At 31.2% G+C, this 18,197-nt stretch overlaps 1 protein-coding gene across 15 annotated transcripts in view; it reads left to right on the top strand.

Annotated features, from left to right (window-relative positions):
• Nucleotides 1-18,197, top strand: part of LOC143250878 (5'-nucleotidase-like) — a 71,364-nt gene that overhangs the window by 6,363 nt on the left and 46,804 nt on the right. For 6 of the 15 annotated variants that reach the window (XM_076502016.1, XM_076502017.1, XM_076502030.1 and 3 more), the window contains 5 exons: nucleotides 3,428-3,574; nucleotides 4,608-4,680; nucleotides 5,359-5,593; nucleotides 8,899-8,985; nucleotides 13,210-13,349. In XM_076502016.1, coding sequence (XP_076358131.1) covers nucleotides 5,419-5,593; nucleotides 8,899-8,985; nucleotides 13,210-13,349 — 402 coding nt within the window. In that variant the 5' untranslated portion in view covers nucleotides 3,428-3,574; nucleotides 4,608-4,680; nucleotides 5,359-5,418. Of the gene's footprint in view, nucleotides 1-3,427; nucleotides 3,575-4,607; nucleotides 4,681-4,715; nucleotides 4,925-5,358; nucleotides 5,594-8,898; nucleotides 8,986-13,209; nucleotides 13,350-18,197 lie in introns of those variants that run through there. The other 9 variants (XM_076502023.1, XM_076502028.1, XM_076502029.1 and 6 more) reach the window with 4 other exon arrangements.

Raw genomic sequence — 18,197 nt, 5'->3', positions numbered from 1 at the left:
AATAGCTAAAGCTTAAGTGAGTACCAGAGTATATTTTAGTGAATTTTTGATTATTACCAACTTTTTCAAATGTTTGATAATACATTAAAGAATGTTAAATATATGAAATTGTCTTTTCCCCTAAAATATATTGTTAACTTTAAAAAACTTGCATTTGTGTACGTTGTTTCTGTCACTAACTACATTCTTTCAAAGCCTGGCTACTATAACAAAATAGTTTGTCAAGTCTTTAGTATGTACAATAAAGCTTTCACATGTGCATATATCTTATTGACAGGACAGACTGAAGAAATAAGCTTTTATGGATATTATTACCTTACAAAGGATTATAGCATCACATGACAGTCTGTTTTATATTTCTGTTTGGATACATACATCAAGTCATTCATGAGGTAGCAAATATATCAGGTACTAGCAGCATTTATGAAATAAATCATTCATGAACATAATTCAATGAAAATGGGCATTTTGTGAGGACAAAAAAATCTTTCTTCTGTTGCAAATAGTTATGTGATCGAAGAAAAAAATAGTTTGTGAGATTGAAATTTAATTCTTGTTGTTAAAAATAGCAATTGGTCTTACTTTTGATAAGATAATGTGAACTAGCCTAGAGTTACCCCAAAATGAAAATGTTTAGCAGTTTTAGATGGTGTGGTAGTAAGTTTATTGTATGACATATGGAATTGCTGCTTTTTATTTAAAATATTGAACTGAATTTCAAAAATAGATGCATTAGAAGAAAAACTTTGAATATTTTTCTGCTAGATTTTCATGGTTTTTGAGACATTTTCAGAAATGAATGGCATATTCCAGTTACACTGTGGGAAATCATTGGGCAAATGTATGTAAAAAAATGTGTACAACAGTGGTCAATTTATTGAAATCCTTCATGATGGTTATTAATCTTCTAATAGTTTCTAGTTTCTAACTACAATAGATATAACAGACAGTAGTAAGTGTTCAAGTGCATTATAATAATTATAATGAAGGATTTCAATAAACTGACCACTGTTGTACACTACATCTTTTTTACACACATTTGCCTAATAACTAGAAACTATTAGAAGATTAATAGTACACATTTCAGGACATATAATCAGCAAGTGGTCGCATTTGACTTTGAATGTCTGAACAAACACTTTTGCTATAGATGGCCTTTTAAAGGCAAGTGTCTGGAAATAGTATTTAAAAACTGTTTTAAAGTTAATTAGGTGGATTTTGGTGAATAAGGGAGAAAGTATTATAAATCAGATGCATCTAACAAACAACTTGTACATATATAACATTTTGGTAATGACCTGACTTGGACATATTTATGAGACTTGTTTCATAAATGTTGGCATACTCATACTATCTAATTAAGTAGATTTTACAAGAAAAAAACAACAACAATAAATTGTTTAATTTGCCATGAAATTTCCAAATCACATGCAAAGTGTTGAAAACAATCATCTTTGAATACCATGGTGTTTTTATGTCATAAACCTTGTTGTTTGTGAGTTGGATATTTTTCTTGAAAGAAGAAATTTCACATGTTTGTTGAAAATATGACATTACAGGGAGAAATATATGTTACTATTATATTTTGCTAGCCATCTTTACAGATTTAGTAACAGCATATAAAAAAGGATTTATTTGATGAGGTTTTTTGGTGTTTTTTTTCAGTTAATACAGCACCATGACTGAGAAAGTACAGAGTGTTCAGAAAGTCACTGTGCAGTTTTGTAATTATATTTTATTCAGTCTATTTCAAGCCAGCAACTAATAGCAGTGTTTAGAAACAAAATAAGAAGGATCCAGGCCTGTATTGATGCCAATGGGGGTCACTTTCAACATTGTTTATAATTGTCATTCATATTTACCTCCTGTATTCTATATTGAAACATGTCTCTTAATAAATATATAAGTGCACAGTGACATTCAGAACACCCTGTAGTATACTGTGTTATAATCTTGTTTTCATTTATAAAATACAATACACGTTTTTTATATATATATGAAGAAAACTCAGATATTTACACACTACAAATGTGAGATGTGATTTAATAAAACATTTAAATAATAACAAATCACTAATTATGTAAAACACAATCTAATATGATACTTTTTCTAACTGTAGTGTTATTTTCAAATGTTGTATAGATGGAAAGTACCTGTAATATATATTCTCAACTATGTGTATAAAATAACACTACAGTGAGTTTATAAGAAGTTTACATATTTTATAATTTTTATGGTTTATTTGTGGGATCATACTCTAGAGGGTAAAACTTTTATGTGTACTCAGGATTAAGACTTGAAGAACAATAATAGTGATGAAACTTGGGATTTTCTGTTTCTTATTTCATATTACAAACATAAATTATTTTATTCATTGAAATTCTTCGACATTGAGATTTTTGTGTCAGTGAAAGACATTTTTAAATAATTTGTTAAAAAATAGATGTTATATTTATATTATTATTTTTACTTATGGCACAAGAGGCTTGTATAATAACAAAATTTTATTGGTTATTTTATTTATGTAGAAAGAACTTAAAAGTATATCATATATTAATACAAATAAAGAATTTTCCTTTGTTTAATTATTTTAAAGCTTTGCAAACCAATAAAAAAATGTTATTCTAAGATGTAATTTAAGTTTTATATTCTTACAAATTTTTTAATTTATATTTTTGTACTTTGGTTTTTCCTTCCAGTGAATATACATTTATACATTGCACTTAGAATTGTATTTTTCTTTAAACATTATTTTTCAAAGTATCACTGCAAAATTAATATAAAATTATAAAGTTCTTGATTGGATATTTTAATTTTTTAATGTATTAAATTATACTTTTAGAAATAGATATTCTGATGCATTTAAAGTTTAATCTGCAGTTCTGAATTTCTTTCTTAGGTTTAATAATTCTCATATTTAAAGAAAATGTGGAGCTGTTAATACTAAGTTTTAATTTTCTTTGAAACATTTAAATGAAGAACACATTTATACATTACCTTTTGTAATCTAAGTTAGGTTGAGGAAAGGTGTTAATTCTTAAAACCTGGTTAATATTTTAGTTAAATGACCTTTATCTAGAGTTGAAGGTAATTTTATTAAGTTAAACATGTGTTTTATGTGGATAGTTTTAGCATGTTTTGAATTTCCTTACTTCTTGTATTAAAAAGCTATATTTCAATACAGTTTTTGCTGTAATGTAGTGTCACCTAATTTAAGATTTAGTGATTATATCAGAAGTTGCTGAAAATAATTTTCTGAGTCACAGTATACTGCAAAAGTTTATGCTTAACTTAAATGAGTTATGTATAATTCATGCTGCCTACTTTCAACTAAGTGTTGTTTTCCACTTATCTTGCATTAAAAACTATGCAGCATGGTTAGGAGAACAATAACACTAAGAATTTCCATCCCCCTTAACATTATCAGATGTTGACCAGTCATGGTGACTCAGTAGGTGAGTCTGAGTGGTACACCTTTCCTACAGGATGTCAGAACTAAGGTGTAGAATTGGACACTTTAACATTGTAGCCTGTATGCTTGTAGATCACGGGAGACAGATCACCATCTTTTCATGTAAGTATGATGCAAAACTGTTAGTTGTAATATTTATATAAATATAATACTAGCAAAGGCATAAAAGTCAAGAAATAAATATCCTAATATTTATGTTGTCTTTAGCAGTATCAGAGTAAGCCAGTGGCTCCCTTTTAATGTAAAATTATTTATATATATATATATATACCTCATTACATTGTTAGGTTTGGTGTAAGTGGCTACTGTCATGTTATTTATGTACTTATGTTAAGTCTTTTTTTCTTTTCTTTTCTCCAGAATTTATGCAAGATGTAAAGTTATATGATAACGGCTAATTAAGTTTTTTATTATATTGTTCATGTCTTGTGTTACCCTTGATTTTAGTGAAATAATCTGTCAATATACCATATAACTTTTCTAATGTTTTGAAAACTGTGAAAGAGGTGATGGACAATTAGAATATATCAAATGTTAATGAGAACTTGAAGTTTTTTTAATATTTATAAGTTAAAAACATTACCTTCTACTTATTACTGAAACTGATTGTTAGTAAAAAGAAGTAAGAGTGAAACAGTTTGCTATTCTGTTGAGTTCAAATGTTAAAGTGTCAAACATGGAGTCATAAATCTTGAGTAAATCTAACAGGAAATTAATATCTAGCTTTAGGGACAAACTGGGTCAGTGATCCACATTTAGTGGGGAAACTTTAATCCATGCATTCTTATAACTTTTTGTGTAATAATTATGCTAAGAACAAATTACAGAACAGAATGCAGGCTTAAAATTATCAACCTGCACTCAGACAAGTAACTAACATAAACTACAGTTAACAAGCATAAGTGAAGTTAATTTTTTTAAGATAATAAAAACATATATGTGCTTCCAAAATGTCTAGTTGTTTTTGTGTAACCATTTTTTAAATTGTTTACAGAAAGAAGTGTTTGTATACTTAATAAATATTTTGCTTATGATAAGGTTTATCAACCTTAGGTAAGTAATCCATTGGACAATTTGTTGAAACAGACATTTTGAAAATCCAATTAATAGGTTCCTTTTCTTGTTTATACTGTAGATAACAAGTAACCTGAACTTATGTTACATGAACTTTGATTGCCTTTTATCATCACGTGGTAATTGTTCAGTGTGTAAGTAAACAAAGAAAATGCTGTTATTGCTCAAAAGTGGTTGTAAAGAAAAGTCTTTGTATAACATGTATTGAGAAATGGCAAATTTTTTGCAGAGCTACATATTTGTACATGGTTTTAAGCTTTATTGTCAAATCACAAGTTGAGTATGTGTGTGTGGAATATATATAAAACAAACATTCATTGTACACTGTTAGATACTTTTAACAGAAATTGACAAAACAGTATACAGAGAAGCAGTGCGGTAAGAAATTTGCATATTACACATTAAAAAAAATAGTGAATGTGAAATATAAAACAGTCTAATGAGATTAAAATGTTTAAATTTTGAATATAGTTTTGTATTTTAAAGGAAAAAATAGATATGCCTTTGTCAGTTTAGGAAATTATGTGTTCTTTATAAGATGCTTAACTTCTAAGAGAAGAAAGTTCTCTACTGACCTATAAGATTTAAATAATAAAACTAACAAAGTTGACACAGCTGAAAGCACAGCCTGTATCACACTGTTTACAGATACTTGAAATATCTGTAAAACTACATGTAATAAAGTGGTTTGAGTGAATTTCATTATTATATGGAAGTACCTGTTTTGCAAATTTTGGACTGGTTTTATGAAATGGCTTTCTAACATGTATACAGATTACTAAATATAGAATCATATTTTTCTTTCATTCTAGCAAACATTATTTGAGGCTAACTGCTGCTGCAGTTGCTGTGAAGACATTCCATAAACGGCCATGCCAGCAGAGGAAACTGTTGTGACCATTCTTCATTTCAACGATTGCTACAATGTCGAATCTCAGCCCCAAGAACCTGCTGCAGGAGCAGCAAGATTTTGTCATGCTCTCAAGAGCTTCAGTGACTTGGATCCTCTGATACTTTTTAGTGGTGACATATTTGCTCCATCATTTAGTAAGTGAATTTCAGTTTTTGCAGGTAAAATGGGGAGTACAATCTGTAAACATATAATGTGAAATGTAATTGTGTTAGTTTCTAAAACTAATGGGTAAAATATAATGATACTCTTTTAATAGGTTGAGAGTAATACTTGATAATAAGAGACATTTTATTAATTACTTGATTTTATAAGTGAGATAAAGTATCTTAAGATACTTTAACCTTTTATGTAACTAAAAGAGATGCTAATTGTCATAAGCAATGAGACTAGTATGAAATGGAAAGTTTCTGTTTTATCAGTTATTTTGGCTTTCATATGTTGTTAAAGGTATTGTATAGAAAATAAAATATGCAGATAGCTACATTAAGATTCTGGTGAAGATAGTGTGCACTAGTTGTTTGCATAATCTATAACTAAAAAGGGATTAACATTATCTCATTACAAACCAAATGTTTGAAGTCAGTAAGAACTTAGCAAAGTAAGAGATGCATGTTTTACTGAGGTCGTACACTACAATGTCATATCTTCCAAGAAGCTAGAAACTTGGTTTGTACAATCTAAAATCAATAAGGGTATTTTAAAGTTGTTGTATTCATACTTCAATTTTTGAAAATCTAGGGAGGAACCAACTTTACAAAATTGATTACTATTTTATATTCAGATAGGTTTGTTTGAACAGGAATTACCTATTTTATAGTTGCTTTACATAGGAGCTGCTTTTGTTTTACTTCATGGTATTTCCAAAATAGTTTTGTGTAGCAAATTAACTTTTACCACACCTGTTAGTGTAAGAACTTTATGTAGGAATAGATCAGTTATAGTAATTATATAAAAACATCTTGTAATGGAAAATAATATACATTGTCCAAAGCCGTGAGTCTTGAAAGGAGGGTATTATGATTTGTTACCAGTATCTAATAGATGTTTTGTGGGCATAAGACTGTCACCTCTAACATGTCATGAATGTAATACTTCAGGATTTTTTTATATAATTTATTCAAAAAAATAAAATATTGTAAATAAATTACTTGTTTGTTACTATTAAGAAGTTTTTTCAAAAAAGTAAATAAAAGAAATCATTGAAGGGTGGACATAGAGGAGAGCTTTAAAAAAGTGCTAATATTTAGATAAGTGAAAATACTTTTAACCTGCTTTTTATCAGCTGCTTCTTGTGGTTTTTGGCAAGTTTCTGATAAGTAGAAAATTAAAAATGTATTGCTAGTTTATTTTTTAGTAGCTGTGTTTCATAATTTTTGTTGTTGTATCTGACCTATCAAAAAACGCTACATTTCGTTAAGATCTTGTCCTTACCTGGGAAAGAAGGAAAGAAAATTTTCAGATTTTTGTACTGAAAATGATAAGATAACAAAACTAAAAATGGCCATCATGATACTTATCAGCAGTAATAGGTGCTTTTGTTGTTGATTTAATGTGATACTTTGTTGACTGAAGATTAAATGTAGAAGGAAAAATCAGTTGAAAAAACATGGATAGTTAACATAAGCACACCTGAGTTATTTTTTAATCTCTGTCAAGTGCTTCAGAGATTGTTAATATGTTTAGGTAGGTTTTAATGTGTTGAACATGAAGTAAATCAGAAAGACAAGTGTTAGTAAATTATAACCTATCTAAATCACTTATAGGAACATATTGTTTTATGTTTTTGTTAGTATAGACAGATTATTACAGCCTGAGCACTTGTTATGACTTTCTGGTTCTAGATGCTTGATTAAAGTACTCTGAAAATTATAAAATCTTTAAGTATTAATGAACATAAATATAGGGATGTTTTTACTTTCAAGTCATTAATTTGATAATAAATTGGTTTCTGAGTACAATTATCATACAAGTGTAATATATTTGATGCGACAGGCCTTCTGTTTCACTAACCTAAATCTGAAATAAACTCTAATGCTTGTGAAAACACTGCCAAGATTAATATGGTGTCAAACGTATTTTTCCTCAGTCTCATAAGGTTAAAATGTATGTGAACATTGTTGCTATATGAGAAGACAAAAACTATAAATATAAATAATAAACATTATAATATGGAACATAGTTTATATTTTCCATTAGTTTTGGTTTCATAAGTATAGAATTCTTTTACTTCTACAGAAAACTGAACAAAACGATGTATTTCTTATAAGTGTTGATACAGTGTCTGCTTTTGTTTTATTCTTTGTTGCTATACTAGACTTTGACAAATATTTTTAATTCTAGGAAATCCAGCTTAAAAACTCAGGAACCAGATGTGCCTAACCAAACTTAACTACTGTTTATACTAGGAAATGAGGGCTACATATATTTCATTACTTTCACAGTAATGAGTGAATGTTAACAGTCACATGATATTAACAACCACTTTGCTAGTATTGCTTGAACTAACTATCTTTGGTCCCATATTAGTCTACATGCTCATTGATTGGTTGAAATGGAAGAAAGATGAAAAATAAAATGATGTGAAATTATTAATGTGTTGTGCAATTGTAGTGCCTTTTTTAAAAAAAAACATGAAGAAGTGCTGAACATGCTGTTAAAATCCTAGAAAAACGTTCAATATAGGACTCAAAGAATGCAAAAATAGATTCTAGAACTGTTCTACATTCAAATTCTATTTAGCACAGCCCTATGTATGAATAAAATGGTAGAAAGTACTAGGTGCCACTATAAAATGTTTAGTCATTATAGCAACCTTGCTCCCAGGATTTGTCTAACCCTATAAACCTATGCTGGACTAGAAAAAAGTCAAGGTTTACTCAAACTTACGTTTATCAAATCATATTTGAGCATACTATCTTCTGATTAGAATTTGAACTTCACATTATTTTATATTGGAATGGTATATTTTAGGAAAGTAAAGGGTTAATTTTCTTGCATTTTGTCACTCTGTAGTTAGAATGAGAAGACCCTCTCTTTATTCCATTGGGTTTTGAAATTTTGCTTAACATAAAATTAGCATATCACACTGGTTTTAGTTAAGAAATATGAAGCTAGTACAAGCTTTGAAGTTTTATAAGTGCTTTGAAATAGTATATTATAATGTTTTTATTAACTATCTGCTTGATAAATTTAAGTAGTTGAGATAAAGCTTTTATTTGCTGTCAAGTAATAGTTAAGAAATATGCTTATAACTTGAAGTTAAGGTTTTCAAAAATAACATTTGATAATAGGTTGAAGCAATTCATTACAACCTCAGGTTTGATATTTTAAAAAAAAATTGTTGAACTAATGTTTATAACTTTAAATATACCTTGGAAAAAAACACTTTATAAGTTAGCTTTATCACTTCTGTAATACTTCTTGTTTTGTAAACTTTCAGTGAGCACCTTCACCAAGGGAGAACAAATGATACCTTCCCTCAATGCTTTTGGTGTCCATTGTGCTGTTTTTGGAAATCATGACTTTGGTTTGTTAACTTATTCTTCATAATAGCCCAAGCATTATCTTATGTAGTACATTGCTGGGTTAGTACATATATACAGATTAACTCAACTTATTTGTTTGCTTGTCTAAAGTTTCTGTTTAGGTTTACTATAATGTACTCATTAGATTTAAGGAGACTTTGTTTCTGCTTCAACTGTTGTGTGTACTAACTTTGTTACTCTTCATTATCTGTATAATCTTTATGAAGAAAACTGCTTATAATGTATATAATGTTATTTTGTTCTGAGATAAATGCTAGTATTTAAATATTTGAAAGTTTATAACTTTATTCAAAATATTATTCTTTACTCCATTGCTTACACATTTTGACAGTTATATCGACATACTGAAAAACATTGTTTTCTGCTTCAATCTATGGATGACACAAAATTATTTAAAAACATGGTGTCATTTTTTAAAATTTTTTTTAATATGCTATTTAGGCAAAACACTTCAATCCATATTGTCCGATATGGTGCTTTTCTCCTCTCACAAGGTTAGTTATGCAAACATTTTTTTGTGTGTGTATGCCACAAGCCTTCTGCTCCCCCCTATTGGAATCAAGTGATTCCAAATTATAAATCATCATGTGACTCCCTCTGTGTGCCTCTCCTGAACTACCACTTTTCATTGCACATCATTTTAGTTCAAATATGTTCACTTGTTTGTTTATTTTTGCATTTCTGACTTTGTTTTTCTCATGAAGTGGTTATTTTTTCACCTTAATTTGATTTATTGTACCTGATTCTTATATTCATATTTATAAGTTTGTTTAAGTTGCTTTATTTCTGCACTTGAATTGGGTAAAATTTTTTCTGCAGTGATTCTGAAGTTCACTTTACCACTTTGGATGGTTACATCAATGACCAGAGTTTTCCTCAGGCTGCAGGTGCAGACAACCTGACAATAAATTTATTGAGTTGTATACAACAGGAGCTTGAACATAGTCGAACCTTTATCCCCAGATATTATTAAGACTCCTATGAAAAATGTTGAGCCTTTGCTGATTGGTGATGACACTTTGATCATCTTTTTCTCCTCCAGAGTTTGCCGATCATTCCCATTTTCAACCTGGGGAGAATCCTAGGCATAATTTAGTCTTCATGGATTTTATATCTTGGGTTTGTAATGTTTTATTCTTGTTATCCATTTCTTATTCACCTCTTTCTTTTTTTTACTTAAAAAATCTTACCAAACTCTTTGGTTTCTTCCCTCTCCAATATTCTTGCTTATATCTTCCCATTAACAACCTCTTAAGGTATCCTTCTTACATGCACTTCCTTACTAGGCTTTCTACAGAAATCTTGCTGGGTTTGTTTTTGATATACCTTTGTCCTTCTCTCCTACACTTTAGCCTATGTCTTGTTTTTGGCTCTGTCATTAAATATGTAGTTTAATTTGTTGGTGGGACCTTCTAGGTTGTTATGGTGCCATGTGGCTTAGCCCCATTTACCCTTGACTTCTCTTATGGTTTACATATGGCTTCATTTTGGAGATATGTTTTTAATTAATATAGTCCCATACATTATTGAACCTCTGGTTTCTCCTTCCCAGTTTCTTTTCTTCCTTTTCAAGATCCTATGAAAAACCAGCATTGGTTAGAAGTAATTCAGAAATCGCTGTTGCAGTGAACCCATTCCCCATATTTCTAGGAGATTTTTGTTCTTGGAAGTTGGATCTCCTATACTGGAGCCTTACACATTACATTCATCTTATTGCATGCCATGTTTCAGCTGCTTCCAATCTGTTCATGGATTGTCTTTTGTATCCCAAGTGAGTATATCCCACAGAATGGGCATTAAATCCATACTGTACAACCATGTTGCCTTGCACTTTATCTTACATGGCTTTGTAGTACTCACTGTTGAGATAAGGTATTTTAAAAGGTCACTTGTAGATGAAGAAATCACTTTATCTTACATGGCTTTGCTTTATAAGTTACCAGAATGGGCATTCTAGACTGTATGTTGCCCTTTATCTTACATGGCCATGTCACTTGTAGATGAAGAAATCACAATCTTTGCTTCATAAGTTACCCATTCTAGACTGTACCACCCATGTACTTCTTGGTAAAGCAGAATGGGTTAGCTGAACATCCCTGCCATACCTTAATTGAATAAATTATTATGGTCTGCTTTTCAAAATAGAGTTTTTTTGATAACCCATTGTCCTGTCTTAGTAGATGACATTTCTCTGAACTCTCCATTATATTCTCACCTTTCCCTTTCTTCTAGTAGAGCATGAGAGCCCTTACCACTTCAAAGCTGTTGGAATGATTGGCTGTGAAGGCACCTTCCTGAATGGGTTCCACACAAAGATGGCTATAACCATTCAGTGCAGAGTGGGACGGTGGTGTTTAACTAGTGTAGATGACATAATGTACTTCAATTTGCAATAACAGTACATTGGAGTGAGACATCAGTATGCAATTCACCCCTTTGATTGGGAGCTCTCATCCTACCCTCACGTATATATGTCATTACCACATGGACAGGCTTTGGATTTAGAGTGAACCAAGCAACATAAGTTCTCACATAGGTTTCAGGTTGTCATCTTCCTCCCTCAACTTCCTCCATTTATATCATGGGTCACAGCAGTGGTAAGTAGGGTTGTTTTAGCTCTGTTCTTGGTTATTCCTCATTCTCTCCATTTTCTTAACAAGATGCTTTTGCCATTTGGATGATCTCATCCTTTTTTATGGTTGAGGAAATTAAATGCATGCAATAGATAGCCTTATGGCACTGGATCTTAAGATCCTAGATTGATAGTTTAGAGCTAAGTTTGAGGTGGAACCTTTATGATCTTCATCCTACCCTTGAGTGGATGTTGGTACCCTGTGAGGAGATTTTGGATGTAGTTGATTTTCTGTGTACAGTCTGCCATGCCCTAGGTGTTCTACACTGAGGGGAGTATCCTTGTTTACCCACTTTTCTTGTTGTGGGATTGAGTTACAATAACAGTGATGTTGAGAAAACCCACTTATAGAGAAATATATATGTAAAAATGGCTCATTTGGGTTGAGAAAATATTTTACGTAGAGGAGCGAACAACGTTCCGACCTTCTTTGATGCAGAAGTGATGCAGTTACCCTCTTCAGGTCTTCTGATCAGATTCTTTCATCTGCAGAGGTTTCCTTCAAATGCTTTTGGGTGGTATGTCTGTTCCTCTTTAAAACTAATTTCTCCTTCTAATCAGTGTGGGATTTTAGCTAATCTTGTGAAAGGAGGGAAGTACCATATTGGAGATTATAATTTTCCTGTACTGAAAATGTATTTATGATAGGTACTTCCCTTTGATCACCCTTCCTTCTCACAATCTTCTGGTGTTTCCATATTCTGCCAAATTTTGAAGTGATAGTTCAGGAGAAGTGCATAGAGGGAGTCACATGTCCCACATGAGTGTAGTATGTTCCTATTGATGGAGAGGTGATGCATGATGATTTACGTGAGAGACATGTTGGAATCACTTGATTCTAATGGGAGAGAACAGAAGGATTGTGGCATGCATAAAGAAAAGGTTCAAATATAGAGGGCAGCAATGAATGAAAATAGCTAATCTTGTCAGGGAGGGAAGTACTTTTTAGAAGAATTATATTATGTAACTTCCAATTATCTGGTACCTGCCCTCTGTTCAAGGACTGATAAGAAATATTAGCAAGTGTTTTACATATCTAATTCTTATCCTCCTTCAAAGCACTTAGGGAAATATTATCTGGTCCAGGAGCCTTATCATTCTTTAAACTTCCTAATATTTTTCTTAACCAACTCAGAATTAATGCAGGTATCTTGTTTGATCTGTTTCTATCCATTAACTGTTCAAGAAATGGAATGCTGCTTAAATCTTTGTTATTAAAAACTTAAGAACAAGTAAAATTCAATACATCTCATAACCTTTAGATTCAAGTCTTCCTTTATCATCCCTCAAGGATCCTATTCCCTTCTTAACATTCTGTTTACCCTTAATGTATTTAAATAAATCCTCGCTGCTAAGTTTTACATTTTCAGCCAACATAGTTTTATATTTTATTATTTGAATACTTTAAAAAATACACTGCTTAGGCAGAACACTTTTATACTTCTATACAGACTTATTTAAAATTTGATTTTATTTTTATAGTTTTGCATTTTCTTAAATTTTGGAACAAAATAGAGTGCTATAGCTAATTTTATGAAATGTGTCTATTTTGTTGAATGAAAATATTTTATAGATTTTGGGGTAGATAATCTAAGCGACTGTGTGAAGCAGACAAATTTTCCATGGTTAATTAGTAATGTGATTGACAATGATACTGACCAGCCTTTAGCAGATGGCCAAACTACCTTTATCATTGAGAAAGATGGAATAAAGGTGGGAACAAGATAATTATCTACTATTGAAAAACTATGAAAGAAGCTTCAACTTCTCATTTCAACTGCTATTAATGTTTTATGCTACTGTTCTTAAAAATATTGTAAGCATTTTGGCTACTATAATTTCTTTCTGAATTAACATGTTTTCACTCAGATTTATTTTTTATATTTTATAAAAGAACAGTATTGTATGTAATATTATATAAAAAATTAACTATTTAAATACTAATTTATATATTTATTATAGCAGTAAATACTTCCTAGATCAGATTCTTCCTTCAGTATTTTAAGGAATAAAAACATTTGATTGCTAATTCTTATAATTGTGTCAATAAAATATTAATTTCAATTTGAAGTATTACTTGTTAAATATATTAATGCTATTCATACATTTGAGAAAAGATAATGGGTTTTAAAAACTATAATTAACTACTAGGAACATTCAAGTAATTATATTACTCAAAAAACAAAAGCAAAAATTCAGCTAATAGAATCATAAGTTGACTTATATGTCTGTAAGTACATTGAAAATCACTTGTGTCTACAAATCTATAGAAAATTATGATGCCTGAGAATGTGAATCTTTTAGGAAAATAAGGTTAACATGAATAATAACTAATTTATAAAGATATTAGATTTGGAACCAGGAAAAGCTAATGATGCATTATAGAGAGTCTAAAATACATCAGCTACTGGGATCCTTGAAGGCCCTCAGGCCCTTGGCCATATGGTTTTTCAACTCAACTTGCAGTTTCTGCAGATTTTCAGTTTTTGAATTTTTATTATTATCATATCTGGAAACTTTATTTTAGGATTGACAGGTGACTATCTTACATGTATAAACAAGAAAACTTAAGTGTTTTCTGACAGATGTGCAGTTAGCTCAAATAACTTAAATTCACTTATATGATATTTCTTGAAAAAATTAAGAATTGAAGATCAAATATGTTTCAGAAGTGTAAGCAGATAATCTATTGGAAAAGTCACAATCATGACTTAAGCTTTATCTGGCTATGGATGCAGATACACAAAAGTGACTGTGTTCAATTTAGTAACTATACATGCTAATGATAGCTGAGAAATGAACACATTTGTGAAGCTGATAGTGTTCTGTTTAGTAACTGTACATGCTAATTATAACTGAGAGATCAAGACTTAACCTGTAAGCAGATAAATGAAACCAACTGTGTTCTATTTAGTACTGAAAATTGAGGCATCAAGGCTCAATCTGGTTATAAACATATATATATATGAAACTGACTATGATCTGTTTAGTGATGATAACTTAGATATTAAAACTAAACTGAGTAATAACACAGATACATCAGTGTAATCTTTCTCTGTTTAGTAATTATGCATGCTAATGATAACTAGGCAATCAAAACTCAGTTTGTCTAAGAACAGATACATACTGTGTTCTGTTTACTCAAATTCTTATCGAATTTTTCACAGAGTGGGATAGAATAAACTACTTTCTAATATTGCACAGAATGCGACAGATTCAATATGGATCCTTTCTAATTTTACACATGAAGAGAAAAATCAGTTTGACTACCACCTAATTTGACACAAAATGGGAGAAAGTCAGTTTTATTACCATCTAATTTTATAAAGGCTTGGACAGAATAACATTATTACTGTTTCATTTTTACACAGGATAGGACAGAATAAATTTGAATACTTATGATAACTTAGGAATGAAGAATCAATACTGCTGTAAACACAGATACACAAGGCTGACCGTATAATGTTTAGTAATTATAAGTGAGGAAACAGAACATCTTAGAAAAATCAAAACCTGTATTCAAATACTACTATAAAATATATATTAGCATCACTAATTTTTCTGTAAAACTCTTAATGAATAATTAAAAAAATATTTAGTTGGTACAATGTCTTTTTATATTCTCACATAAACATAATATTTTATGAAACTGCATCAGTTTCAAGATGTGTCAGGTTTACTAAAACTGATAATTTTATTGGAGCAAAAAATAACATTTCACATTAAAATTTTTATACCTGCATGTTAAGTATATGTATTTGGTGTTTATTTGTTAAGCAGGTTGAATTAGCTTTTCTAGAACTGAACAGAAATGACCCAAGCAATGTAGATCCAATTTAATATATGGATTTATACATTCACCCTGAAGTTATATGTTAAAAAAAACTTTGAGTGTCTTTCTTAAGCCAGAATTGGCTATAGTATTCGTTTTTTTATTTTGTTTTATCTAACACATTTAATTTTAAAACTGCATATCACACAAACCATGAAATACATCAAGTTCATATTAGGTAAAAAGGCTATTTTAATATCTTAAAACTTGTAATGGTGGCACACCATCATTTATAGTTAGAAATTTTTGGAAGAAAATTTAAAAACTACTTTGTTTTTAAAACCATAATTTTCCTTTGTCAGAATCTTTATCAGGTACACACACACACAGATACCATAAATGTGCCCATATTAGAAAAATCATATAGGCTGTGGTCCTTATATAATTTTTTAAAGTATAAAAGTATTTTGGTAACATGCACATTTGTAGATTTAAAAAAAACAACAACAAATTATTCCAATATGGGGCTTACCATCCTCTCACAAGATTAGCCTTTCCTGTTTTGTGCTGCCCTCTATATGCAAACTCTTTTTATAAATCATGCCACAAGCGATGTGCAACCCTCCTTTATTGGAGTAAAAATTCCAACATGCCTCTTTTGCAAAACATCATAAATAACCTCTCCACAAATAGAAGAGTACTATTATTATAGGACATGTGACTTCCTCTGTGTACCAATAGCAAACCATCTCTTCTCGTTTGGCTGTACTTGTGTTCAGACAACTTTCGTTTTGTTTACTACTTCTTGCAGTGGTTTAAATTAACTTTATTTCAAGAATTTTCCACTTTAGTTTCAAAAGCATTTGAGTTACTCATGTTTTGTCACTAAATATTTTGGTAATTTCTTGATATCAAACTTGAATTACAAATTTAATGTTACTACTTTGGGTACATTTCATTCATCTGATGCCATAATTCAGATCATAGGTGCAGGTGATCCATCAGAGGATTAATTGGCATTCATTTGCAGGGAGATTAAGCATTATATGGAACAATTTTTGTCTCCTGCTCTTGCCATTCTCGTAGAACACCTCTGCCTTTTGATCCTAGCCAATTTGACAAGAATTTTGAATATTCCTCCTATAGAGTTTACCACACCTTCTCAGACTACTTCCTGAGGATTTTGTTTGGCTTTAATCGACTTTCTCAGATTTATTACTCATGTATGTGTAGTTTTGTTTATTATTCATATTTCTTATGATCCAAGTCTTTCCCTATAACATGATTTTGCTTTCAGATTTATTTAGTTTTCACTCGACTCCTGATATTTAAGTTCATGGTAATAGTTTTGCCTCCCAGCTGGGTGATGGTGTTAGCATGCTTCATCTGTCATGGTTTGGATCAGTCTGCTCTCTCTTGTCATAGGGTGGAGTGTCCATATTTGGACAAACAATTATTGGATTTGGTCTTGCTTATTTGGAGAGCTGGTTTCAAATATTTCATTCATCTTCCTGATGGCAAGTATTTCCTTCTTACTTTACTACCTTCATATGCCCCTGGTTTTTAGGTGTTTTATGTTTGACACAATCCTGGAGTGTTTGTGGTTGAGGATATCTCTGGTCCAACAATAATCCACTCTTTCTCATTCTAGCAATTACCCTGGGGCATTGGGTCTGATGGGAGCACATCTGGTGGCCTTCATTTTTGAGAAAAACCCTTTGATCTCCCTTGTTTGGGTTCCCATAGTCTTGTAAGAAGGTGTAATCATACTTTTTTTTACCCTTTCTCCCCTCTCTAGCATTTTACTTTCCATTCTATCTTTTCAGGATCTCTTGTTGTGCTAGTGTCTGTCTGAGGCAATACAGGACCTCCTTTTATGACAGGCTATCACACTTGCTCCATGCAATTTGGGAGTTTTTACTTCCTCATCTTTGTGGTTCCCTAAAAGGCTGAGTACTGGGAGGTGATCATTGATCTGTCCTGTCTCAGTTGTTATGTTTACACTTCACCATAAAATTATGTCTTTTTTTTTTGGTGGGACATTGGATGATCTTGTTGGACAACTCCAATTCTAATCTGCATATTCCTTATCTTCAGATTGTCCATCATGGGATGGTTTATCACTTTTATTCTCTATTCTTTGGGTTGGCTTGGCACCTTGTGGTTTTTTGGTTGGTGGTGCAAACCTTCACTATACATCTTTATGCACTGGGGTTGTACTTTCACTTTTACATAGACAACTGGCTACTCCTGGTTCTTTCTGAAGGGGAGTCAGCCTATCATACTCATCAATTTCTTCTTGAAGCTGCTCAGGTGGACTGATTGTTGAAAGGGTAAGTCCTGTTTCATTGTACTTAGTGCCTAGTTCATTTGGGTGTTTTTTTCAACACTTATCTCAGTAAGTCCTAACCTTCTCCTTTCTGTCTCCATTCTTTGGAACTGGATTTCGGAATGCCTTGTCAGCTCCTTCAGATTATACTCACGAGCTTCTATCATTTACGTGGATGTGATCTTCAATGACTTCTCTCACATTTTTCAGGTTGGATTCTTGATCCCTTCAATGGGTTGTCCACGACCAATGGAACTTTTCTTGGGATCCCTTAGGTTTCTCATCGACCTTTTTTCCTACATTGTGGACAGTCTTTGGAGGTTTGATAAGGCTCATCTATTGATGAGTGTTACACTTCCTCTTCCATGATCATATTTACACATGCTCAAGGTTGCATCCCTTTAAGGCTGGGGTGTGTGGGTCAACCACCGAGATACTTTGGATCATTGATCTATAGAAA

This window comes from Tachypleus tridentatus, chromosome 5 (genome assembly GCF_004210375.1).
Source record: "Tachypleus tridentatus isolate NWPU-2018 chromosome 5, ASM421037v1, whole genome shotgun sequence".
In the NCBI taxonomy this organism is placed as follows: Eukaryota; Metazoa; Arthropoda; class Merostomata; order Xiphosura; family Limulidae; genus Tachypleus; species Tachypleus tridentatus.
Note: the sequence above shows the minus strand (reverse complement) of the source record. Positions and strands in the feature narration are given on the sequence as shown.